This window comes from Pochonia chlamydosporia, chromosome 5 (assembly GCF_001653235.2).
Source record: "Pochonia chlamydosporia 170 chromosome 5, whole genome shotgun sequence".
Lineage (NCBI taxonomy): Eukaryota > Fungi > Ascomycota > Sordariomycetes > Hypocreales > Clavicipitaceae > Pochonia > Pochonia chlamydosporia.
The window spans coordinates 492652-518337 of NC_035794.1; the positions used below are offsets into that span (position 1 = coordinate 492652).

Consider the following 25686-nt stretch of genomic DNA (forward strand, 5'->3'; position numbering starts at 1 on the left):
ATCATAATAACCTTCCCTGACTCCGCAGCCACTATTGACTTTCCTCGATCTCACACTGAGCCTAGAAAATCCCCTCGCACCGTATTCGCATTGCAAAACTTTGTTCCGATTTCCTCTAAAAAGCTTATGTCGAAGATCCGATTTTGTTTAATCCTTTCAGGGAACCCAGGCTCAAAGCAAGGCCCTGAGATCTGCTTCGTATGCGGACAAATCCAGTGATGGGACCGTCATCTCCCTCCTTTTCGATGCTAAGATTGGCCAGAGCATCCTCACCTGCATTCGCGTCAGCACTCGTCGTGTCCGGTATCTAGCCAATAAGAATAGGGGTTGTTTGAATGCATGCACAACTTACCGAATACCGATCGAGCGTACAGATTTGCGCTTAAAAATTGGCAGTCTCCTTTAAGGCTAGCTTCAGGTGTCAAGCAGTTCATATTGGTACAAGCCATCAACTGATCCAAGAAATCTCGCAATGATTTGGCTTTTGAATTGATGTTGACCTTGTTCTCCCATTCGAATTCAGTCCACATTGTTCGGAATTGTGTCTCTGTGCACGTAGCTGGCTGGATATAGTCCATGATGTCTACATGCAAATCGTTTAGAATTACCACATTTGTATCAGTAGAGTGAGCGCCATCGTATACGACGTTGCCAAATATGACACCCGTGTCCGTGGATGAGACCTTGATGGTGCATTGAACATTGTGGAAATCGTGGGGTCCAAGATTCTGGGTTGTTGGTCGCTCAACAACCTTCAAGTCGCCTAACGTGGCGAATTCAACAGACAAGTTTTGAAGCGTCTCGGTCGTTTGATTGACAAGGAGTACATCGAGGACGATATCGAATTGATGCACCTTGACGTACGCCTCTGCGTAGACAGGGTCTGAAAAGCCGGTTAGTTGCACAACGCGACTCAGTTTAGAAGACAGGTCTTCTGTGGTTGCTTCGCCACCAGTTGCTCTCTCCAGATCTAATTCAATTCCCTCCGCTCCATCCGTAGCGTTCCGTTTGGAAAGTTGGCGGATTTGCACGACGTCGTCGACCTGGACAGCTGATTTAGCTCGCTCATATGCTTCTTTAGCCTCACGCTTCTTCTCTTCCACTTGCACCATTGCACGGAATGCCTTCCTCGTATCGTTGAGCCATACGTTCTCGAGCTCCTTCTTAGAGCTAAAATCCGCAAGGGATCGCACACAGGACATAATGCGGTCGACGGAATCTTCGTCAATAGGAGCCTTGACAAACTGTGATTGGCCAACGCGTAGAATTGAAATCATGATGAGCATCGCTTCTGCTCTCAGTGCATTGGTCCGCGCGTTATCGGAGGATATTTCGGAATGCCGCATGACCAGTTTCACAAGCGTCGACGAAAGAACTGTTGCTAGATAATAGTCTCCATCCAGGATAAGTTGACGAAGTGGAGGCTTCTGTGCTGCTTTCACAGCCTCGAGCCTAGCGGCTGCAGAGGATTGGCTAGTTAAAGCAGTTTCCGTGGCATATGTCCCATCGGCCAAGACCTTCCGTGAGCCACTCGGCGCTGCCGGCTTTGAGTTACCATTGACTTGGTCCTCGGGTCGCTCGTCACCATCCTGCTCTTCTAAGAGGCGTTGCTCTGATGCGAGGATGGGGATCTCGCCCAAGCTGGCCCGTATTCGTTTCCATGCATCTCGAATGTCTTTCTCTTCCAACGAGTATTCTCCAATGATCCACATGATGCCTCTGTATACTTTACCAGCACGAACCTCGCCAAGTGTAGCAACCAAGCGTTCGACAATTGTCTTTCGGAGCGCTGGGAACTTTTCCACAACCTCTTTCACAAAATTGATGACGTCCACCGCCGACGCATTGTTGAAATCCGCGATGAAATCCATCAGCAATTCTACCACGCTGGCGGCGACTTCTGAAAACTTGATGGCGCATTGGTGAATGGAATGAATCAGAAGAGATCGGTACTCGGAATTCTTCTCATACTCCTGGTCAACGGTTTTGGATAGCTCCTTCTTCAATAGGAGAACGACTTCCTCGACGTTCTTGCTAGAAACCATTTCTAAGGCGATGTCAAGAGCCTTTCTGCGGACGTCAAGGTCTGTGCTAGAAAGAACTCTTAGCACCTCCATAACCAGATCGTCCAGCACCCCTTCATTATTCTTGCGTAGCTGATCGACACGATCCAAAACGATAAGCTTGACATTATTGTCAGCTTCCTTTATGCTGAGTTCGATGAATTTTGTCGCAGCAGCCTTGACTGCCACAGGGTTATTCGTCAACGCCGTCAAGGAGGATGCCGCCTCATATACGACAGTCGAGGCACCCGCCTCCAGTAAGTCAAAAATGAGCCTTAAATATCGAGCCTGGGATTGTTAGATACTTCAAAAGTGTAGATTAATTTCCAATGCGTACCTTGTTCTGGGAGTTCTGCACAGCATCTTTTCGAATGAACTCAAGCTCTACTAGTTGCAGCAATTCCTCCGCGTTTGGTATGCCGTCAAAGACAGAGCTTAGATACAAGAGGGCTGCATCGTGATTTATATTTGCAAGGGCAGCGAACGCATTTCTCTTGCATGTCGCATCAGTTTCACCTTCCACAAAGGTAGCGAGAAGCTCCGATGCGTCAGGAATGAGTGACGGAGAATGTGCAAATATCGACGAGACGGCAAATACGGCATTCTTACGGACATACGCGTGGCGATGCTCAAGACAGGATCGTGCCGAAGAGAGAAGAGGCTCGATTAGCTCGGGCTCGCGCAACTTGCAAAGAAAACGCAGCGTATTTCCTCGAATATACTCATTGGGATGCTGAAGGTCGTTCCGGATACCATTACTAGAGGACGACAAAAAAGGTCAATCAAAAATCTGTGGTTGTCATATAGAACTGGGATGAGGTAGTTTACCAAACCAAAATCATTTCCTGCTTCAATTTGCCGCTCGAATCCAGCTTCGGGCAAATCTCATAGTAGAAATATAGAAGCTTCTTCAATGGTTTGTGCTTCGACGGCATGACGAATCGGATGATATGCATGAGCAAGGTCGGCATTGGATCTCCATTCAGCATGATTGTGAGTATTCTCTTCATGGTCTCGACTTTTGTCTCATCAGTGCCTTTCTCCAGCTGCATACGCAGATCCGACACAGAGGGCACGTCGGCCGCGTCTGCTTGGTGAACCAGGCTGTAGGCATTTTCGAGAAATCCGGACATCTTGAGCTGTGTTGCGCTGGCAGTGTTCTCGGGGAATCTGAAAGTGGTGATGCCGCTTCGATTGCCGTGATCTAAAACTGTCGACAAGGTCAGGGTAATAAAGGGGATGGTATGAAGGTGCCCTTTTCTGGCAAGCGATTGGCAAATGTAACAATTAGAACAAATAGAATACTGCCATACGCTACAGGTTTAATGCAAGCGTATTCAAAGGCCTAAGTCGCCAGATCGCTAAGAGTTGTCGAAGCAGCTCTCCTTTGGCCACTTCAGCTTCAGAGAGTTATGATACTTCTCCCTCTCCCTAACATACACATCCTAGAAACAGGTGGCAGTTAGGAAGAAGTGGGTTGTCTGGGGGCATCTATGTCACGTGGTAAGGAGGGGAGCCTGGCTCAAGCTGTGCCCCACGTTGGTTGAAGAAAGTGTGCACCTGGAGATGATTAGCTGGTTGTTTATCCAATTTGCGGTAATCAACACTCACTGGATAGCCCAGAGTTCTGAGAATCCTCCATACAACACCAATAATCTAGAACTCCAGACAGATTGTGTGTGACGTTCGCCGTCATGTCCACCGCGAATGAGCCTTTCTATCTTCGATACTAGTCAGTCACAGCTGCCATGGCCCCTGTCGCGACGGTAGCGCAGTCTGCTAATCATCGCAAGCACAATAGCTCAGGTCATATGGGCAGGTTCGGACATGAATTTCTTGGTACGATGCAGGTTGAGCCTTTTTCCCTGGTCATTTGCGCTAATATGTTAGTAGAATTCGATTTCAGAGTCGTAGGAGACGGGAGAAGTGCGGTTGCTAGATATGCAAACAATTCCAACTACAGGAACGATAGTCTTATTCGCAAAGAGAGTACGCCACCAAGTTCATCCTCGAGCTGCCTATTTCTCACCCAGGGATAAATCAATCATTGACAATGCGCCAGTGTGTGTGAGCTCGTCGATTGTAGAAGAAATCAAGCGCATTATCAAAACGAGCGAAATTATCAAGTAAGACGACGGTAGCGAAGACGACGACAACCATGCTAACAACATCACAGAGAAGATGACTCCAAGTGGCCACAAAAGAACAAGGATGGTCGCCAAGAGTTAGAAATAAGACTTGGAAATGATCATATTTCTTTCGAAGTTAGTACAAACGACCCTCTTTCTGTGTTCTTGTCGATACTAAACATTTTTGTCCTAGACCGCCAAGATAGGCTCACTGGTTGACGTAACCGAGTCTGCCGACCCCGAGGGTTTGCGGGTCTTCTACTATCTGGTTCAGGATCTCAAAGCTCTCGTTTTCAGCCTAATAGCACTTCATTTCAAAATCAAGCCGATTTAAACACGAACGTGGAAGCAGAGAAATACGAACAGGGTACATTGTGGTAGAACAGAAAGGATTGGAAGGCGGCCAAAGAACTTCTTTCAGCAGCTATGCCTATTCGGATAGCTGCCAGTACTGCGCTTGCAGTTCGTGTTAGCGAGTCCAATGGTTTGGGGGCATTACTGGCACGGTCGGGGCTTGACCCGACGTTTCGGGTCTTTAGCCTACTCGACGTATCGCGAACCAGCAGCAGGACTATACTATCAAACAGTCTCGGTATGAGGCAGCCACTTCACGCCTTAAAAAAAATATAGCCCAGGGCTCTAAACTCGCTGCGCATTGCCGACTGCATGGTGAATCACAGGCATTCAGCTACCTGCCTAACTCCAGGCCGGTTATCAACACTCCCATCCTTATAACCTTGTGTCTTTTTATCTGCGCTGCAGCCATCATCAGTTGAATCAGCTGGTCCCCTATCGTTTTGCATAAAACGTTTTGAAAGAACGTTTTGAAAGGCGTGTACCTCGCTTGCCGTTTCTGATGATCAGGTATTAATTCAACGCGACTGACACCACCGCCATGGAAATCTTGGCCGCGTTTAATCTTAGAGAGTCCGAGCAGAGAATGGAATTACCTGGCGAGAGGTGATTTTGCTCCAGCAGGTGCCTTCTAGGCATTGAGTAGTTAATGAGACAACAGATGTAGGCAACATGCTTGGTAGCGCGACCGGCCCTACTTCTGTGGCACGTATTGCTTTGAATATCTATTGAGACTACATAAATCTTGGGTACTGTTGCAATGCAATACTCTAAAGTACCTACTTGCCTGCCTACTTTACCTACCTAGGTACCTAGCTAGGTACCTAGGTAGGTAAAGCAAGTAAATACACAGGATGACAGGCAACAGAAAAACTGGGGTTAATTGCATGCACAAAGCCGATGCCGGGACCAATGAAGCAGCCAGGCTCCGAATAGGTACTGTAGTGCCTACCTTACTTGAGCAAAGCACCAACTTGGACATTGAACATTAACATTGAAAGGCCCCAAAGGCCCCAACTTCATTGCTTGCCAACCTGCTCAAGTGGTTGTGGGTGTCGTTGATCCTCCAATAGGCCCTGGCCGGTCTCCGCCGCTTGTTGGTTTGGCTGAGTGGGTGGCGAGTACATTACAGTACCAATTCGGCACGATCTGTACTCTACCTTGTCCTAATATTGTATGCCTAATTTGTATCTATTTCCTGTCCTTGGTTTACCAAAGTATCGCACATCGCCGCATGCGAGGTTCTTACATGTTCTCGAGTAAGGTTCCAATAAGGCTCCCAGGACAGGGCCAGCCCAAGCCTCTCAGAACTCTGGCAAGTGTTGGCTCAACGGCGACAAACCACCCACATGTCTAACGCGGGACAGCGGACTGCAACATTTGTGACCAGACTCAAGAGTCCAGCCAGACACCTCCACATCCACATCTCCGATTCATCACTGCCTTACCAGCTCGGCCAACTCCAAGTCTTTCTGGAGCTCAACACTGCAGCTGCAACGCTGTCTGATGCGCCTTTGTATTTCATTTTATCAGAGGGACAGCCAACTCAAGTTTTGCCATGTGCGGCCTAGCCTGATGAGAGACAACTAGTTCCTAATGCCTCCCAACTTCGACCGCGACCACCAACTTCCGCTCCAGACTGGGCTGATCGTTCCGCAGCTTTCGTCCAGAGCCTGATCACACTCAATCTAGTTACGACAGCAGCGCGTACACCCTAATAAAACCAGTCGCTTCTGAAAGCAGACCAATCGACCTGATTGAATACTTCCTCTACACATCAGCAAAATCAAACTCAACAGATCTACATCGGCGCGTCGGCCAAGATCGACTCGACTCCTCGCTTAGGGTCCTCGAGCAATCGCCCTGTCTATCAGATCTATCAACTGTCGGCAACAATGCCGACGCCTTCTCCAAACCAACCCCCCAATCGACCGTCACCGGCCTCGCAGTATGCCTTCTCAACCTGCCCAGATGATATCTTGCATTCTCCACGCCATGACGTAGATGGTCATCCCGATCAAGCTCTTAATGGAGAAGCACCTACCCGCTTCGGGCTGGAAACACAGAGCGAAGGGCTTGGAGCAGCGGAAAGCGCCGATAGAAATCGCACGTCAGCTTCCCCTTCTTCAAGAGATGCTACTGTCTCCCCAGCTCCGCAATCCAATGCGACAGCAGTAACATCTCCGGAACCTCATGGGATAGATACTCCCCTTGCAACGAAAAGCCAAGAGACAGGTCCGGACGGTCCAGCACTACAGACTGCTAGTGCCACATTCAGCCAATCTGCCGGGCAACCCTCGAGAGATCTGGGAGGATCAGACTCAGCCTTGTGTGAGGAAGACGATGCCTCTTGCACCCCGCCGTCCATGGGCTCCGAATATTCTAGCATCCGGGTAAGTATAGCCTAATCAAGGTGAAAAATGTATATCCATTAACCCTCTCAGGCTATTCCGTTCGCACCCTCCTCTTACTTGCGCCCCGGCAGTAGATTTCACGGGACACAGCAATCAGAACGCCAGGTGTATGATGTTCAAGTGGAAATTAAACATGTTGATATGCGAGAGTCCTTTCTTTGTGGATACTTGCGCATCCAAGGTTCGCAACTTGATCCTCTGAGCCGTCGCATTCACTGCGGCAATTATACGCCCGTACACGGATTCCTAACACTTGCTCATTATAGGCCTAACCGAAGACCACCCGACATTAACAACCTATTTTGAAGGGGAAATTATCGGATCCAAATACAGTTTTTTCACACAGCACGAAGATTGGGGAGCAAATATGAAGGTTGACCTTAGCCATTGGGCAAAGTTCAGCGCTTTTCGACCGTTTCATAAACATGCACGTAAAGGACCAGTGGCTATTCCTGACGTCACTCAGAAAGAAAACATCTTCATGCGCTGGAAGGAACATTTCCTTGTGCCTGATCACCGAGTCCGAACTATCACCGGAGCTAGCTTTGAAGGCTTTTACTACATTTGTTTCAACCAGCTCAAAGGGGAGGTTAGTGGGATTTATTTTCATTCGAAGAGCGAAAAGTAAGTTTGACTCGCATTCAGTTCAATTGCACATCCATCCTAAATACAGGTTAGATTCCAGCAGCTGGAGTTGAAACATGTCCCTAATCGAGGGTGTTTCAGCGCAACGGAGTTCCGGTAACGAGTCGAGACGGATAATTTACGAGCAGTTTGATACCTCTGGAATTTTTTTTTTTGGAGCGAGTGTAGGGGATTTGGGAGTACGGTCTGGTCGCTCGAAGTAAATGGCGGCACTTTAATCTCAGTTCAACTCATTGCATCGCATGGGACATTGAGGTCGTTATTTTAGATGGGAATGACGGCACGACTTGCACTCTTATTTACATAGTCTGTGAGCTTGACTGAGCATATATCATGCGCGGGAGATCTTGGATAGCGCACATTGGTTAGCGGATTATTGGGAACGTGGCGTACGGACGAACATTTTCCGTTGATGAATCCTTAACAATGGCTTGGGAATATGCTGTCTAATTTTGCTGTCTCTCGAGGTCAAATTTCTTGAAGTACCCGCGCCGAAACGGGTTAAGATCATCAACGGTCGTACCAGTAGTTCTACGCACGACTCGGTTTTCATATTTCGTGAGAGCTTCCGCAGAAACCATTTCGTCCGGAAGTCGACTATAGGTTATGAGTCTTCTCGACCCTGCTGACGATGTCAGAGAATAGCGTAGATCAGAGAACGAGCCCTGGAGTCACGGAAACAGAACGGCACATGTACGCAGATGTGAGGTTGACTCGTGCAAAATACTTACATTTGTTAAACTTCTGGACGCAAATTACGACCAGTTCAAGCGACGGATGAGTCGGCACTGGTATCTCCTGATCCTCATCGTTTGCTGTAGGCATCCAAAACGATAGCCTACCTCTATCTACCAGTGTAGCCGCTGCGAAGGCAAGAATGTCGTCAAGCATGGCCAGGAAGCTATATGGCTTCTTTGGTGGAACAAAATCAGGGGAACTATGACAATTAGCCCATGTTTCAAGCGAAGGTTATGAGAACCGACTTCCGATAGTCACTCAATTGTGCTGTGTGGCACATGCCAAGTTTGACTTACGCAGCATCCTTTTTACCCTGTTCGATGAGCCATGGTGACTTTTGGGGATCCCTAAGACCAAGTACTCTCAATCCCTCCCGGACGCCGTACGGCGGATCACAGACTATTCCATCCCATATTCTTCGGTCTGTCTTGATTGGTGTATTTGTCAAGTCAGCCGCGAAAACATCGCCCAACTGTGAATCAAGTTTGTATTGCTTGAAATTGCCTCGCAAGCTTTTGGCCCCCCCTTCGCCACGAATGCTCCTGCCGTCTATATCACTTCCCCATCCCATCGCACCAAAGCAAGCACATGCGATTGGAAATGAACCCGTGCCAACAAACGGGTCGTAGAAAAGTTTTCCGGGGCCTGCGAGAGCAATATTTGCAGTTATCAGTGCAAGCTCAGAGTCCATGCTCGTCGTTGAAATATATCCTCGCTTCTTGAGGTCGAACTTGAGAACGGTTTCTCGAGACGACTTGCCAACGAGGCGGCCTAGATACAGCATATCTGGTGTCTCTATTCCGAGTGGAACGCTATTGAACGGCCAGAGCTCAAACACTGTGAATGTTTCTTCAGGTTGTGACATGCGAATCGGTCCCTCAAACGGTAGGTAGTCAAACGTGTTGATGATGGATAGCCTCTCTTGGTTCGAATGTGCTCCCTGATACGAATCGATGGTGAACTTGAATGACGTTGTTTTGTAGTCCCTCCATCGTTTGCTAGTTTGGTTTTTTACGGACTGGTGTAGGAGATCAAGTGTCTGCCCCATGCCCCAGAGCTCATGAACAGACTGAGCGAGTATGGACCTTCTGATGAGTTTCTCGGCATCCTTCTCAGTGCGCAGCTTTACAAGACACAATGGAGACTGTGAAGTGTGAGTATTATCCTGCGAGCTTGTCCATTCATGTAAAATATGTGGACGTGTCTTAGCATACCTCGTTATTGTACTCCAGAATTTCAAGTTCGATGCCTTCTATTACTGCAAGTGCTTGAATTTCTGCCACACGGAATGTTTCGTGGGCCTGTGCGAATTTTATGATGAAATCCATGCCGAATCCGGGGAAGGGGGCGGCGTGGTGTCTGATTTACACGGGCTATAGGCTGGAGGATGCGAGGGAGGAAATGTCAAGGAATCTGGTGTCTGTCTGGTAGTAGTTGTTACCCGCTTGCAGACTGCGTAAAGTATGTGGGCTGTAGGCAAAGGGATGGCCACTTCACACAACCCACGTTCACTGGCCAAGGAGTCCAGTTTGTATCCGGGTTAGTCGGTAGAAGGGAGGAATTGTGGCAAGTAAATATTATATAATTGGAGGTATATGGCGATAATTGCCCCGGTAGCCACCCACCTGAGTACCACCTAGGTAGTCAGGTTGTCAAGGAATGGAAAATTTCGACGTTGCTGTTGTTGCTGGGCTCCAGGGTGGCCGGCTTTTTGTTTCTTTCTTCCCTGGTGGTTTTACTGGGGCTGGCTGCCCAGGCACTTGGCTGAGTGCTCGATCTATGTCTGCTGGAAGATGACGGAGCTACCAGACAACGAAGCAACTAGTACCGGACTGAACCTACCTGGCAACCCCCCAGAAGTCGTGGCCTTGCATATATGTACTTAGGTAAAATACCAATGTATGTCTACGGTGGATGGCAGTGGGATGCTTGCAAAAAGGCCTGGTACCATACGAAGTACATGTGTGCATGTTGAAAGCTCGATCAACAGGAGTCGACGCGAACCGCCAGGCAGCCAGCCACCACGCAGGAGCGTGCACAAGGTGCACTGCAGTCACCCGCGCCCCGCCAGTAGAACATTGAGACATCAGATCAGACCAGACACCATGGAAGTTTGACGCTTGGCAGCTGCACTAAAACCACCAAATAGTAAATTTTCAAACGCTCGAGCCGCGAGTCTGGCACAGGGATTAGAACTCGGCTGTGGGCAACTTTACTCACCTTACTCTCTAGAGTCTGGACAGCCAGAATTACGAAAGCAAACCCAAAGTATTCAGTCAAAGACAAAAACCGCGTACTTCATTGACCGCAAACACGAGCACATACATTCATTATGACGCAACACGACGCAAAGGTGCATCCGTTAGGGACTTGTCTCATGACATATGGGACGATGGGGCATATCAACCAGAATCAATTATCCCTACGAAATATGCCATGGGTCTCGATTGGGGAGCAGGATTTTATCTCGAAGGTACGATATATCCGTCTAGAAGTTGGCCGTGCTTATCACATTCGTCTAAATTATCACCGCAGGTTGAATTGATCGCACCGGTTGAATTAGCCAACACTTTGCAAGATACCGTCTTGTTGAACCAGCGGCAACCTATTTACTACCGCATCACCATATCACTGCGGCAGCTGATACAGTGCAAATCCTTTTGTGACCTTATACGAGACCGTTAGCAGTATTTTTGTCCCATTCTACCGCTAGACGCTTGGCTGAATGAAGCGTACAGAAGAGATAACAATGTTTTGCGAGGGCAACTCGGAGTTTGCTAGCAGTTTTGCCATCAGTAAAGGTATGTATTGGCAGGAGAGAATAACAATAGTCAGCATACCATGTTAATCTACAGTACAGGTATTCTTACCATGCATCTGGACAAAGAGACATTTGAAAGAGCCGGAATCCCAGGCAAACCATTGAGCATGAGAATGGACGGCACTGATAGCGCCCGATGGGGTGGGTGGCTCTGCAAACTTTCGTATTACATCTGAGTACGACTAACATGACGGTACTGAACACTAGTCGTATCGGTGGATTTGAATACACCGACCGCACCTTCCAACAGAAAAGCGTACGAATGCTTGGTCGGCGCTAGTCAAGAAGTTTTCACAGAGCAGTTGACGTGGCTGTTCTGCCTCAAAGTTGGAACATGTAAGACATCCCTAAGTCCCTGCATTTCTTCTAAGCTGCTCTACCAGGCTTCAGAATCTCTACAAAGTATCACTACCCGTGGGCCCCCGACATCTCGTTGTTTCTTCGCGCCCCGTATATGTGGCTAATATTGGAGTCCCAGCCCTTGATCGGAACATCTTGACGAATTTTCAGGTCGCTCAGTTCAGCGCCGCCTCGACAGCCTCGCATACCACAGTCGTTTCACCTCCTACCCTCTGCTTTTCTTCATCGACTGTAATTGGCGATCATTGTGTGAGTTTCGAGGAGTCGGGGGTTGATTTGTACGAGTGGTTGTCTCTGCTGAGACTCGGAAGTCCGCGAATCGATCCAAACGATAACATAGACCCTTACTTGTCGCGCTATCAGGCTGGGAGTAAGGGCGTGAACCAACTGAAAGTCTGCAGAATTACGTGGCATGGTTTAATTGGGACGGACTGGTTCCGTGACCTAGCCCGTAACGTACTTGCAGCATGCCCTCGGCAGAGTTGGTTATCGATCATTGCGACGAGATCTCGTCGCGTCGAAACAGGAGGCAATGCTGAACTGACCCTTTTGCGACCTTCTGGAGCAGGGGACCAATATGTGATGTGGCAGATCAAAAGTCTTAGATGAGCGGTTACTCGGTTTGCTTTCGTTTTACACTTCGCTCACCCCCTAGTTGTTGATCTGAAATGGCATCCTCCACCAGCTTCCGCAAGTCGGCCTGTCCAGTCGGTGTACTGAAGTCATCGCGTTGTGCCAGCTCCTCTATGCGACGGCGGAATTCTGAGTCGACGTCTGAAGGGACTTCTTCAGCTGCATCCATTGTACCAACGGTGAATGTCATTCCTTGTGGTGGAGGTTCCATGACTTCTGTTATGGAGTCAGTAGCAATGGCCGTGCCCCTACTTTCCATTTGGGTTGTTTCGAGACTCGCCAGATATACCGAAACTGCGGCAAATTCACCCTCAGATTCAATCTTTTCCCTAGCAGTTAGGCCATCCGCACTTCTATGGTGCACATCGATACTCAGCTCTTCAGCCAAGACCTTTGCCGCTTCGAGAGTCTCGACAACAAAAAGGGCTGTTTCGTCATCCTCATCTTTAAGATTGACGTCAACGTGAAATTCAGAAATCAGTGTACGTAGCAAGTCGACATGGTTGTAACTAGCTGCCGCATGAACGAGAGAATAGCCGTGCTCATCTTGCTTGGAAGCCAGGGCTGGATTTTCACGAAGCAGTGGAAGCAAAAGAGGGCTGTTATCCGCCGCTAAAAGGAACGGATTTGGCGACATGACTTCGGAGGATGGAAAGACAATGCACGGGCGTGAAGTTAGATGGCTGAGATTGTTTCAACCCAGGTCATTTGACGTAGGCTCTTGGGCAGAGTACCGGGAAACAGCTGGAGGTGCGAATGCCAGCTAACCACAGCAAATCCGTTGACCACTGACGGCCAAGAAAGTCAGAATCTATGAAGACTTGTTGGCTGTCTGTTCTGGTCAACCGAGACGGGAATGGCTCGGTGGATTATGTCAGTCAGGGTTTGCGGGTCAGTGGAAAAACCTTTGCCCACACCAGACACAATTCAGAACATTGAACGCCCATGACTTGCATGTGGTCCACAATAACCGCTTCTAGCACGAATGGAAGAGGGCTCGGAGAGGTCTGGTGACTGACTATTGTCAAGTGCTGCTACCAGTTGACAATTACCAGGTCAGTGATAACACTGTCTGGTGGGTTCAACTTTTGAACGCTGGAATATTGAAGACACCACAACGGCCATTGCAGCCTAATAAAAAGTCTTCACAAGTGTCCGCGTCACCAATTCTTGTCGTTCAAATAAGACACAAAATTGTCTTCGAACATGCTAACTATGTCCCGAGATATTGATTTCACTCAGATGACTGTTGACATCAATAGTGAGTGGCTGTGCTCTGCCGTATTCTCGCCATAACTGTCAGATGGCTTGACTGCCTTGTCTGGCAATGTCAATATTGGCCACAGTCCAGTCCACCTTGCAGGTTGATGCCAACGAGCCAGGCTCCTGAGGCCCCAGCCTGGCTGCCATTAACCCCCAGTGCCGAGGCCGATCATCCACTGAAAGAACTTTGCACCAGGCAGCAGTGACCCCTGGTGCCGTCAATGATTTGCCAGTGCATGTGGTCAACTTCAAGACATTTGGCCTGACAATTTGAGGGCGCACACAAATATCGTGTTGTATACCGCCTCTGACAATTTGGACACACACCTGCATGTGCAGATTTCTCTTCTGCCCATTGATGCCTGCCCCACCAGACTACATTTGAGGTCAGCCCAACAAATGTCAAGCACACCAGACACCAAAGTTGAGAAAAAGCCGGAGTGCCTAGCCCTTCCTACTTTGTCTGTACAGGTAAGGAAGGCACGGCCAATGGCGCAGCAACTAGCAACTTAAATGAGACGCCGGCATTGTGACTCACCTGCTTCTTTCCTGTCATTCAACCAGACTGCCTGGTCAGCCTATTTCAGGGCAACACCAGCTGCGGATTTGGTGATATCGAAGCTCTGCCCCAGACCATTTTTTTTCTTTCTGTATGATTCAGTTCACATTGCCTTTCCACTTCAAGAGCAGTTTTACTTCAACTTCACCTCTATTTGCCTAGGCCCCGAAAGCAGAAATGTCAGGCGCACCGTACATACCTCAAGACGTTGATCACGTCTCTCGCATGCTCAGTGCCTTAGAATTGGCGAGGAAAGAGAAGCGACGCGGCGGTTTAGCCATCAAGAAGACCAGCTTTCAGGTCAAAGGCTCATCAAATGGGCTGAAAATTGATTCTTGGAAACTGCAGGACTGGGACTATAAGCGACCAGACCTTCCTACTTACGCCCGCGGCCTCTTCACCACTCCGAAAGCAACCAGGCAGCAGCCCGAGATAGCAGTCCGAGGCTATGATAAGTTTTTCAATGTAAACGAAGTGCCAGAGACGAAATGGGAAAGCATTACGGCGAATACCCTTCCGCCATATGAATTGACTCTCAAGGAGAATGGATGCATTATTTTTGTATCCGGGCTTGAGGACGATACTCTCCTGGTCTGCAGCAAGCATTCGACTGGTGACCGAGATGACATTCAAGTTAGCCATGCCAGTGCGGGCGAGCGACGAATAGAGACTCAACTGGAAGCTATTGGCAAAACCAAGGCAGATTTAGCAAGAGAGCTTCGGAACCGTAACGTTACCGCTGTGGCCGAGCTCTGCGATGATTCGTTTGAAGAACACGTCTTGGCATACAATTCCGACGAGGCCGGCCTGTATCTCCACGGAATGAACCTAAATCTGCCCGAGTTCGTTACCTACCCAAGCTCCATCGTCCAAGATTTTGCCAACCAGTGGGGATTCATCAAAACAGGACTGACAGTAATGGAGGATATCCAGGAAGTGAAGAAATTTTTAGAGGAAGTTGCCCAGACAGGATCCCATGGAGGCAGAGAGGTTGAAGGATTTGTCATTCGGTGCAAAAAGAGCGAAAACCCAGCCACAATGCCCTATCACGATTGGTTCTTCAAGTACAAGTTTGAGGAGCCATATTTAATGTACCGGCAATGGAGGGAATGCACCAAGGCACTCATTGCAGGCAAAACACCCAAGTTCAAGAAGCACCACAAAATTACCGAGGAATACTTGTTGTATGCTCGGAAACGCCTGGCCGCCGAGCCGAGTCTAGGAAAGCTATACAATCAAAACCATGGTATAATTGCCTTGCGAGACGATTTCCTCAAATTCAAAAACATCAATGGACATGACGCAGCCTTCTTGGACGATTCAGAGCCCATTGTTATGGCGGAGGTAACGAGCGATGTCATCTTATGCCCAATCGCCACCATAGGTTGCGGGAAGACCACAATAGCCGTTGCTATGTCGCATCTTTTCGGATGGGGCCATATACAGAATGATAATATATCCGGCAAAGGCCGGCCACCTCGATTCACCAAGGCCGTCTTGGATCAATTAGAGAATCACCCTGTTGTTTTCGCGGACCGCAATAATGCGACAAAGAATGAAAGGAGGCAGCTGATATCTGATGTGAAACTACAGAATCCAGGTGCCAAACTTGTGTGCCTCAACTTTCGTCATGACGAAGAGTCAGTAGAAAGCATTCGGAGGGTCACACAGGCACGCGTCCTAGCGCGCGGCGATAACCACCAAACAATACATGCAGCGAGCGACAAAGGAAAGTTTATGGGAGTAATGGAGGGCTTCATCAAAAGATTCGAACCATGCAAACCATATACCCATCCAGATGACGGATTTGATGCCATTATTGATCTCGACCCTGTGGTGGGCAGCCGGCAAAATCTTGAGACCGCTATAAGCCGTCTAAGACAACATTTTCCCAACCTTCTTATAAATGTCCCGTCTGCAGAGGACTATGATGCCGCGATCGAAACGGCACTTGACTACCGACCAGATAACCACAGCATGGCAACGACAGTCGCGGATAGTAAGCCTTTCAAAAAGAGAAAGTTGGAATATATGTCTGTGGATGTAGCTACCGACAAAATCAACGCCGTTTTGCAGAAAGCTTTCAATGGCGCCCCCCGAGAAGCCTCCCGATTTTATATGCAATTGAAACAAACCAGGAGAATCCAGAGCAAATTTCACGTCACATTAATGCACCGTGCAAGCATGAATGAGTATCCGGATCTCTGGAGACGGTATATTCAGGCATGGGAGGCAGCAGGTAGCTCAGACTCGCAGCTTGGAGAATGTGATCTCTTACTTGAAAGGGTATGCCAACCGTCCCGTGCTCGCTTCGTTTTTGATCCCTTTTATTTGCCTGATCTGACCCCATGTGTTCCTAGATTGTGTTCGATGATCGCATAATGGCCATCGTGGTGCGCCTCTCAGATGACACGGGCAATTGGCAGTGCGTGAATCGGGTTGCTCACATCACAGTCGGAACCCGTGACAATGCAGTCAAGCCAAAAGAGAGCAATGATTTGCTGAATAGATGGATCGAGTCGGGAGCTAATGGTGAGCTTATTTCAGACGTTATTCTAGACGAAAAGCCTCTGTTGAAAGGCATTATAAGAGGAGTCCTGTCTAGATAAAGAATGGTGCTTGTCCTACGCCCAGCACACTACTTCACAGTCAAGGCCTCTTTGTGGTCACTAGCAAGCATGTAATACATCTATTGGCTCATCCAACACTATGAATAGAAATGTTGTATTCCCAACTCTACTAAATCAAGCTGAGAAATAATTCCTCGCCCCTCGGGGCGCTGTAACAGAGCGTTTCTGTCTCAGTGCATTTGTCCGCCACTAGTAATGGCCATCAAAGTGTTGTTCGAAAGTTGCATCTGATGTTCATGATATATCGCAAGGAAGAAAGCAAATAACAGGGGCCACGTGTCAAAACTCCAGGTATATCCGCTAATGATTTGTATTGGCTATTAAATGCCTGCCCATCAACGTAGCTCACTCATCATCTAGTATACGGCTAGCTAGAGGCCCGAAGAATGGCACTTCGTATCTATATCAAGGTCAGCTGGTCGAAAAAAATCTGGGTATGAACTGCGGCGTGGTTTAATACCTGTCTAAAATCTCCGCATCTCGATACGCCCTAAGCGCTAGCAACGCAATGAGGGCTATATCGCCTATGAAAAATACCCAACTGAGGAACGACGACCACGAAATGAGCAGATGAAACACCAGTATCGCCGTAAATAGCAAGGCCGATTGCCATGCGTGAAACCTTGTTTCTGCCTGTTAGAATTTCCCTCTCCCATATATACAATATAGCTGTTTGTCATAGAACAATCCGAGGCTGTCGAAACTTACCTAACATAGTCGCTGTTGCGCTCCAGAATAAGCAAGATGATTGCACCAAGCGGCGGGAGGGCTAGATAAGCGAGACACGCTTCATAGTCTAACCGCAGTCCCAAGCTGGTGTCAAACTCGCTAATTTCAGCAGCAGGATAGGTGCTCGGTACGTTCGCACCTGCGCCGGCACCGCCCGACCATCCCCTTGTTTGGCCATCAAGACCAGCCCAAGCGCGCTGTGGCTGTGGGTGTTGTAGAGGCGGAGGGCTTCGGGCATTGCTTGGCGAGAAGGGTCGCCTCGACGCGCCGTCGTGGGACTGTCGAGGAGAAGAGGCATTGAATTCAGGTGATGCAACGCGAGAGTGTTCGGGCGGCGAGGATTGATACGGAGCGAAATCCATCTTGGACTTCGCAACAGAAGTTGTTCTTTACTAGCAACAGAATGTTATCGTGAGTGCTGTCTGATAGAAATCTCTCGAAGAGATACCTGCGGTCGCCTTAGTTTGACAAGATAAGCCTGAATGTTGCTTTACAGACAATTCTTCTGGAACACTTACGATTAGACGTAATCTCAGGTCCCTGTGTCGAAAGGCAGCGTGTGACGTCCGCAGTGTAGTGTTGCTGTGCCACGACGGAATATGATACGCCGCGTGAGCAGGTTACAGGTCGCCCAGAGTGGTAGATTCAAGACGTTATCCGATTGATTTGTGCGGAATATTTGCAGAAAGCGCTCGATTATCTCTCGCAACACTTGGTGTCTCTTCTGGCTGTACTGTGTTAAGGGCAATTACATGTCTCACAAGCAGGTCTTCGAAAAAAATGATTTAGGCTTCTGTGGTTGCGGTATACCTACGGACCTGTTGAAACGACATGAAGTATTCGGTGGTCAACAGAAGATTGAATCGTTCAACTGGAAACCATCGAGGGTGTCAAGTCAAGTATGCCTACGTTGACTTGCCTACCTAGGTACCTAAAGTAGGTAGGTACCTTGGCTGGGGCCTGTGGCGCTCGCGCCGAGCTCTGAGTGCTCAAGTGGGTCCATGGGTCAACTCCCTTATGGTACCTAGGTAGGTAATTTACTAGGAACTGTCTGGTAGAACTCAGCGGGAATGCGTCATAAGTAGAGCTCCTTGTCGCAACATCACTGTTAGGAATTAGGAGGCTTACAAGATGTGATAGATAGAAGGAGGGATGCAACGGCGGAGCTATTAGATTTTATGAGAAGAGCACATGAAGTGACAATTATTCTATTTCAATGCATAGGTTACATGTGTATGCTATTCGTACAACATTTCCCATCCAGCAGGCGAATCCTCGGTACTATGATACATGCCAGTTGTCCTTGGGAAACTGCAAAACTGGCGGCTAAATGGAGCATTTACGGTTCAGGTTTGTCATTCTCGCCGTCAAGTTGTACCCTTCTACTCTCCAGTGCAAGCCATATATTTCGGCTGCCACCTTCCAGTGCTGCCGTTACGCCGAGGCCGGCTCCTTGCAAAGTGGCGACAAGTTGTGCTCGTAGGCCATCCAAACCACCCTCAATAGTCCCAACCCAATTCACTCCGGCCTGATCAAAAACTTTGCCTTCAATACGACCACCCACTAACATGAGCTTGGCGAGACCATTCTGGCATATTGGATCGTGGTATCCTGGGCTCTTTTTCCTGGACGGCGCGGGAAACATGCCATGTACCGGCGATAAAACACTTAATGCAGCTGCAAGATGTGCTGGTGAAACAGCTGGCAGAACAAGCGCCGCAATAGGACCAACCATGAGTGGCTGAAGTTGCGCGTAGGCTGAGTTGGGGGGTATAGTAGCCTCCCGAATTGCCTGAAACGCCGTCTCCGAAAGGTCGTGTACAAGCTGTCCTGGATTTTTTGCGCGAGAAGACGGTGAGGCCTTGTAAAGAGCTGGGTTGTGGAACTCGACGATTCTCAATGCCACGTCGAACATATTCGTTCGCACAACTTGTAAACGCAGTTGCGAGGACAAGTCCACGAGGCTCTGATCGGACGGCTGGGGGGCCTCTGGCACTGCATCAACAGCTTTCTTCAGCTCCCTTCGCACGGCCGCCCATTCAACAGCGGTCAAGTTACTGTGCTGAAAGAAGAGGATCAACGGTGTCGAGCGCAGTAAAGACGTATATGTTCGAATCAGCTGACTCTTTCTGGTATCGATCGGTCTTGCGCTGGCAGGTTTCGTTGTGGGTACAGGATCATATTTTCCAGAGCGAGGGCTCGTTACATCGATAGTTGTATAGCTTCCCGTAGCAGCAGCGGTGGTTGAGCGGAATGAACGTAGCTGACCGGCTCTTGCAGCCTGATGTTTGGGGAGTATGAGCTGGAGACAAGGCGTCGCGGCCCTGACTACCCCACGAACCATCCTGCAAACATTAGCAAATGTCAAAGCAATAATTCAGATTTTGCGTCGCATGGCTCACTTTCCGTTATTTGCAATCCGTCCACCAGCTGTTCTACCAAACGATCAATTGACCAGTTCGAACGTCCTACCAGGCTTTTCAGTGTTGCGCTGTGGGCCAATCAACTGAATACTCAGCGGGGCCGGGTAAACCATATGCCGGGACCTTTGTACTGGGTTGACAGGTCTGTGCTGACTAACACGTATGGCAAAAGCAATTTGGTCGTGGTAAGCTGCATTGATTGCGCGCCACGCTGACTGCCTGGCACTGTCAAGCACCTCTCGGCCAACGAAGCTCACAGTCCTCATAGCTCAAACCAGCACGACATTTTCTTTCCACTTCGATCGCGCCGCCGATTAACTTCACCATCAAAGGTCTAAACAGCAAGGCTAATAGGTCATTGGGACAACCAGGCCGCTCCCTACTAGACCTGCAATTTGTTTAAAGCATCACAACATGTCCACCCTCGAGGAACTTGACGACCTCGATCGTAGAGACAAGGACGACAAGAAAAGGGATGGCGGCTCGGAGCGCGGCAAGCAGGATGAGCTAGATGGAGACGAGGAGATGAAGGATAAAGAAGATGATGCCGACGATATCCTGGACGAGGAAATACTTGGCCTCAGCACACAGGATATTTTGACTCGGAAGCGACTGCTAGAGAACGATTCCAGGATCATGAAAAGCGAACTCTCCCGTTTGTCACATGAAAAAGCAGCGATGGGTGAAAAGATCAAGGACAACGTGGATAAGATTGCAAACAATAGGTTCACACCACCTAAAGCTACGGCAAATCACCCCATGTTCGACGTCTCGCTAATCTATGCTACAGGCAGCTTCCATACCTCGTAGGCAACGTTGTGGAGTTGTTAGATCTCGATCCTACCGCAGAATCCTCCGAAGAGGGCGCGAACATTGACCTCGACGCAACACGCGTGGGCAAGTCCGCAGTTATCAAGACATCCACACGCCAAACCATCTTCCTGCCGCTCATTGGATTGGTGGACTCCGACCAACTGAAGCCCGGAGACCTTATAGGGGTCAACAAGGACTCTTACCTTATTCTTGATACCTTGCCTGCCGAGTATGATAGCAGAGTGAAGGCAATGGAAGTTGACGAAAAGCCAACCGAGCAATATACAGATGTCGGGGGTCTAGACAAGCAGATCGAAGAGTTGGTTGAGGCTATCGTATGGCCGATGAAGGAAGCTGACAGGTTCAAGAAAATTGGCATCAAGGCCCCTAAAGGTACGAAACCAAGCCTCTACTTTTCTAGCCATCACGGCCTGTCTCTCTACCCGCCCAAATGCAATAATTTACACGACAAATCAGCAGGTCGCTGTTGAGCTGACAGAATTTTGACAGGTGCTTTGATGTACGGACCACCTGGTACGGGAAAGACATTGCTAGCGAGGGCTTGCGCAGCGCAGACGGATGCCACCTTTTTAAAACTAGCAGGACCGCAGCTCGTCCAGATGTTCATTGGTGATGGAGCTAAGCTTGTCCGAGACTGCTTCGCCCTAGCCAAGGAGAAGGCCCCTGCTATCATCTTTATTGATGAGCTTGATGCAGTCGGTACAAAGAGATTCGACAGCGAGAAGAGCGGCGACCGTGAGGTTCAAAGAACTATGCTAGAACTTTTGAACCAGTTGGATGGCTTTGCCTCGGACGACCGCATTAAAGTCCTGGCTGCTACAAATCGTGTTGATGTCCTTGATCCAGCGTTGCTTCGATCAGGGCGGCTCGACCGAAAAATCGAGTTTCCACTACCTAATGAAGAAGCCCGAGCCCAGATTCTCAAAATTCACTCTCGGAAGATGAAGGTCGACCCCGGTGTTAACTGGGGCGAACTTGCCAGGAGCACTGATGAGTTTGGCGGAGCCATGCTCAAGGCGGTTTGTGTCGAGGCGGGTATGATAGCTCTGAGGTCTGGAAAGAACAAGATCGGCCATGAGCATTATGTCGATGCGATCGCAGAGGTCCAAGCCAAGAAGAAAGACGTGAGTACCCCTTTGATAGCATCCAAATTTGACACGCACATCATTAACTTTTTTGCCCCCTTCTCTTTATCCCGCAGACTGTCAATTTCTACGCCTAGGCATGGCATCCTTGCTACGCAATCAAACTGCTGGTCTTGGGGGGGCAATTCACTGGCGTTCAAACTGGCGTTCGAAGCTAGAGTGGACGACGAGGACAGATATGCTATTGGGCATGTTGTATCATTAATACTACCGCGAAGTGTCAGCTGCAGTTGGCTGCAAGGCTCATCTAGACAATTTACACATGAGATCCCATAATACCGACTACGCAACCCATGTAGTGATCATGATGTTGGCTAGACAGTCCGGGCTCGTAAGGTTTGAACAGCTCAGTTTACCTCGACACCAATACTCCTGGGCTAGTTGACGTAAAGAGATATTCAAATGTGAATAACCACAGGCGGCAAATGTACCTACATCCACCTGAAGGAGTGGACATATGCTTCCAACAGTTGGCGAATACTCCGTACACGCAATTGTTAAGGTAGATGGCAAAGTTCCTCCGGTGCTCTGCATGGCGATGAGACCGGAAGGTTTGTTCCAGTGTGTCGTTCAGAGCTTGGTGGCCTTTTGGCGATCTCGATGTTGGATTGGTATTCAAGATACGTGGGTCGGCCGCTCGGCTGAGCATGGGGTCAAGCAAGATGCATCCAGACTGGGCCTGGAAATCCACTACGTCATTGTGGCGGAAGCTACTTTGACCACATCTGACCACAGCACAGCAACCTTGAGCCTGACATGATGTGTATGTCCATTGTAGAGGATTCGAAACATTGAAAGGAACAATTTGCTAGAACTGCAGCTCCAAACAATGAGACGAAATGGCTGGCAATGAGGCTGTATCATTCATGGAGCAAAATGCTGATTGGGGTACGCAGCTTGGACAGAAATAGACCGATCTGACCTTGTTTCGACCGATGCTTCCTCAGAAGCACACACATGTGGCGGTTGCAACCTTGACGACTGGGTTCGGCTGGTGGATTGGCTTCTGGGTACATGTGAGCCAAACTACGGAGTACTGAGACATTCATTCACAGCCCATGGCTGTCTGGTCTGGCTGGTCCTTTCTACAAACGCCCAGCACGACCAGACATCTTCTTCTACCAGACCGTTGTGGCTTGCATGTTAAGCTTCCATGCCCGGTAGATGTCTAGCCACTTGGGCTCTTGCTGGTACCAGGTAGTTTCTCCAACTCTGCGTACCTAACTACCTAGGTAGGTACTTACCTACATATGTACTTGACCAGCAAGAGGTGAACAGGCTGCGAGTAGTGACGTGATGGATATTCCAGCCACGCACATCAATGCGACTGGGTTCCAAGATGTATCACCACACGTCATCACCCAGTCCTCAACAGGCAAATTGAGGGAAGCTCTCTTGCACCACCGCCTTTCGTGACTTCATAATCCTGTCACGTCCCGCTTTACTGATATACTGCACGGCCGCCCCAAAAATCATTTCATAGCAGCGTTTTCCCTCTTACTTGATGTCCCTGTAGTTTATTCCTGCAGAGAAGCTCGGCCACTTACTGAAATCCAACAATATCTACGTAACCACAGTCTGGACAATGAGGTGTCTTAGGGTTCTCATGACGGCCAGTCTGGCTGTGTCAGGAGCTACCTCCAGCAGCTGGTTTCCTGGCTCCAAAGCAGGTCTGTAGTTGTTGAAAGCCAATTTACCCTCTCTCTGTGGACTTGGTATGATGTACCCTTGTTTGGGAACACCGAAGCTAACATCCCACCATGACGTTGTAGTGTATAATAAATGGCATCAGACAGAGCTTGAACGCTGGCTGACAGACCATGAAATTCCGTATCCCAAAGCTTCGGACCGCAAAGACCTAGAGACGTTGGTTCAGGATCGCTGGAATGATATAATTGTGCAGCCCTATAACAGCTGGGATACTGCTCGACTTAGTTCATATTTGCGCGAAAGGGGTGAAGATGTCCAAACCGCTGTGGATGATTCCAAAGACAACCTACTCTCGCAGGTCAAAACGAATTGGTACGAATCTGAGGAAGCAGCGCAACAGGCATGGAGCAACGCTAAAGATTGGATTCTCGACACTTGGTCTGAGAGCCAACTGAAGGCCTTCTGCGATAAACACGGAATTCCGGGTAAGTCTCCCATGTGGATTTGAATGAAGCCTTTGGCAAAAAGGCAAAAGTGGGCAAACTTTTATCTACGTTATTGCCTAGTCTCTAGAGAATCAGCTGACCACTTTATATTGGCCAAACAGCACCACAGCCACGCCATAGGGATACTCTCTTGCAAAAAGCTCGTCTTGGATATGAAGCAGTTGCCAAAAAGATGGGTGAAACGTCTGCATACCCCGGCGACTGGCTCTATCAGTCCTGGGGTGAGTCTGACCTCAAAGCCTGGCTCGACAAATACGGTGTTCCCATCCCTCAGCCTTCTACTCGCGACAAGCTTGTGGCATCTGTTCGCCGCAGTTCTAGGCTGGCGTACCTGAAAGCTCAGCAGGAAGCTGCCAGGGCGACGGCTAGCGCGCAAGCTGCATATGCCACATTGACGGACATGATAATTGATGCATGGGGTGAATCACAGCTTAAAGAATTCTGCGACAAGAACAACATCCCTGTTCCGCAGGGAACAAAGGAGAACGAGCTCCGAGCCTTGGTTCGGAAAAATCGAGCCGACATTTTGGGAGACAACGTTCGAGGAAAAGCAAGCTCGGGATTTGGAGCCGCCACCTCGAATGCCAGAAATGAGTATGCGAGAGCAACCGACAGTGCCTCTCTGGCGGCCGAAGACGCGTTCAACCAAGCAACGGCCAAGTGGTCAGAAAGTCGCCTGAAGGCTTACCTGGATGCTCGCGGAGTTCCCGTCCCACAAGGGTCGAATCTAGATCATTTGCGAGCTCTCGTTCGTAAGAATTCGCACAAGGCCGCGTCGGGCTGGCAGGCTTGGTCATTTGACGATTTCAGCTACTCGAACCTGAAAGAGTACTTGGCAAAGAATGGCAACGCTGCGGCAAAACAGGCAGCTAAGAAGAGAGATGCCTCCAGGGAGGAACTTGTCAGTGCTGCAGCTTCTGCGTATTCATCCGCCTCACAAGCTGGCGGAAGTCAATTTGCCTCAGTCACAAGCTACCTTGCTTCTGCCACGGCATCTGCGGGACAGCGTGCATTCGACTCTTGGACTCAATCAGAACTGAAGGCATACCTTGATAGCTGCGGTGTGGCGGTGCCTCAGGGTTCCAAGCTGGAAGAGCTTAGAGCATTGGCACGTAAGCAGTCGACATATTTCAAATATGGCACGTCATCACCGTCCGGGACCGTATTCGCAAAGTTGGGAGACGCCGCTGTGCAAGGGTGGAGGTGGGCAATGGGCCAACTCAGGCTTGGAAGCGACGCTGCACAGGAAAAGGTCAAGGTTGCCAAGGAAGAGCTGTGAGAATTGCTACGGAGGACGTAAGGGTTTAAATGGGGCAGGGTTTGGTTTTATCCTATTCCACAGGAAATTGCGGAGGAGACGTGGTGAGATACCGAGGGACCGGGAGGAGGGAGAGTGAAGGCGTGTGTTTTGGCAAAGTGAAGACCTGATATTGATGTGATGGTGGGTTGATCCAACATGAAATTGATGACTCTCTTTGGTATTGAGGAATTGTACACTGCCGCCATGGCTCGTATCCGGTTATCGCTAAATAATGCATTTGTACCTAAACATATGACTATACCACAAGATCTAGCATTGGGTCTCTCTATTTATTTGCGTAGCAACGACAGATGGCAAATGGGATGCCAGGATGAAAGCCAGGCACAGCATGAGCGAGCTTCGTATCTTCAGTAAACGACCTTCCTAGGCTGCGAACAGAATCAACTGGCCTGATCAGACTGTCCATCCTGCACAGCTACTTCACGCAACAACTCGTCCCTGACCTACATGCGAGTCGATCTGGATGCTC

The 25686-nt window shown here is 49.1% G+C and overlaps 10 protein-coding genes across 10 annotated transcripts; 5 read left to right on the forward strand and 5 right to left on the reverse strand.

The window, feature by feature from the left end:
- Window positions 1-124: 124 nt before the first annotated feature.
- Window positions 125-3196, reverse strand: VFPPC_05464 (coatomer beta subunit; the record flags this gene model as incomplete). The annotated part of the gene is made up of 4 exons (XM_018284656.1): window positions 125-273; window positions 353-2351; window positions 2401-2821; window positions 2892-3196. The coding sequence occupies 4 exons, from the start codon at window positions 3194-3196 to the stop codon at window positions 125-127; spliced, it is 2874 nt and encodes a 957-aa protein (XP_018141448.1).
- A 3245-nt stretch (window positions 3197-6441) lies between these two features.
- On the forward strand, window positions 6442-7705 carry VFPPC_05466 (vesicle-mediated transporter Vid24; the record flags this gene model as incomplete). Its single annotated transcript, XM_018284658.1, has 4 exons — window positions 6442-6939; window positions 6991-7141; window positions 7227-7584; window positions 7639-7705. The coding sequence occupies 4 exons, from the start codon at window positions 6442-6444 to the stop codon at window positions 7703-7705; spliced, it is 1074 nt and encodes a 357-aa protein (XP_018141450.1).
- A 346-nt stretch (window positions 7706-8051) lies between these two features.
- VFPPC_13844 (tRNA guanosine-2'-O-methyltransferase TRM11) lies at window positions 8052-9671 on the reverse strand (the record flags this gene model as incomplete). Its single annotated transcript, XM_018291616.1, has 4 exons — window positions 8052-8227; window positions 8337-8542; window positions 8640-9487; window positions 9558-9671. 4 exons carry the CDS (start codon window positions 9669-9671, stop codon window positions 8052-8054), a joined length of 1344 nt encoding a protein of 447 aa, XP_018141451.1.
- Window positions 9672-9938: 267 nt separating this feature from the next.
- On the forward strand, window positions 9939-10140 carry VFPPC_16162 (hypothetical protein; the record flags this gene model as incomplete). Its single annotated transcript, XM_018293915.1, has 2 exons — window positions 9939-9941; window positions 9988-10140. The coding sequence occupies 2 exons, from the start codon at window positions 9939-9941 to the stop codon at window positions 10138-10140; spliced, it is 156 nt and encodes a 51-aa protein (XP_018141452.1).
- A 1074-nt stretch (window positions 10141-11214) lies between these two features.
- VFPPC_17984 (ribonuclease P 40kDa (Rpp40) subunit domain-containing protein) lies at window positions 11215-11628 on the forward strand (the record flags this gene model as incomplete). The annotated part of the gene is made up of 2 exons (XM_022429650.1): window positions 11215-11317; window positions 11372-11628. 2 exons carry the CDS (start codon window positions 11215-11217, stop codon window positions 11626-11628), a joined length of 360 nt encoding a protein of 119 aa, XP_022285296.1.
- A 509-nt stretch (window positions 11629-12137) lies between these two features.
- Window positions 12138-12794, reverse strand: VFPPC_13845 (ankyrin repeat-containing domain-containing protein; the record flags this gene model as incomplete). The annotated part of the gene is made up of 1 exon (XM_018291617.1): window positions 12138-12794. The coding sequence occupies one exon, from the start codon at window positions 12792-12794 to the stop codon at window positions 12138-12140; it is 657 nt and encodes a 218-aa protein (XP_018141453.1).
- A 1362-nt stretch (window positions 12795-14156) lies between these two features.
- VFPPC_05467 (tRNA ligase) lies at window positions 14157-16588 on the forward strand (the record flags this gene model as incomplete). Its single annotated transcript, XM_018284659.1, has 2 exons — window positions 14157-16265; window positions 16340-16588. 2 exons carry the CDS (start codon window positions 14157-14159, stop codon window positions 16586-16588), a joined length of 2358 nt encoding a protein of 785 aa, XP_018141454.1.
- A 366-nt stretch (window positions 16589-16954) lies between these two features.
- Window positions 16955-17700, reverse strand: VFPPC_13846 (hypothetical protein; the record flags this gene model as incomplete). The annotated part of the gene is made up of 3 exons (XM_018291618.1): window positions 16955-17009; window positions 17070-17231; window positions 17318-17700. 3 exons carry the CDS (start codon window positions 17698-17700, stop codon window positions 16955-16957), a joined length of 600 nt encoding a protein of 199 aa, XP_018141455.1.
- A 977-nt stretch (window positions 17701-18677) lies between these two features.
- On the reverse strand, window positions 18678-19682 carry VFPPC_05468 (proteinrelated to ribosomal protein YmL11 precursor, mitochondrial; the record flags this gene model as incomplete). Its single annotated transcript, XM_018284660.1, has 1 exon — window positions 18678-19682. The coding sequence occupies one exon, from the start codon at window positions 19680-19682 to the stop codon at window positions 18678-18680; it is 1005 nt and encodes a 334-aa protein (XP_018141456.1).
- A 493-nt stretch (window positions 19683-20175) lies between these two features.
- Window positions 20176-25175, forward strand: VFPPC_05470 (26S protease regulatory subunit 6A-B; the record flags this gene model as incomplete). The annotated part of the gene is made up of 5 exons (XM_018284661.1): window positions 20176-20486; window positions 20552-20967; window positions 21085-21719; window positions 23533-23875; window positions 23998-25175. 5 exons carry the CDS (start codon window positions 20176-20178, stop codon window positions 25173-25175), a joined length of 2883 nt encoding a protein of 960 aa, XP_018141457.1.
- Between the last annotated feature and the right edge of the window lie 511 nt (window positions 25176-25686).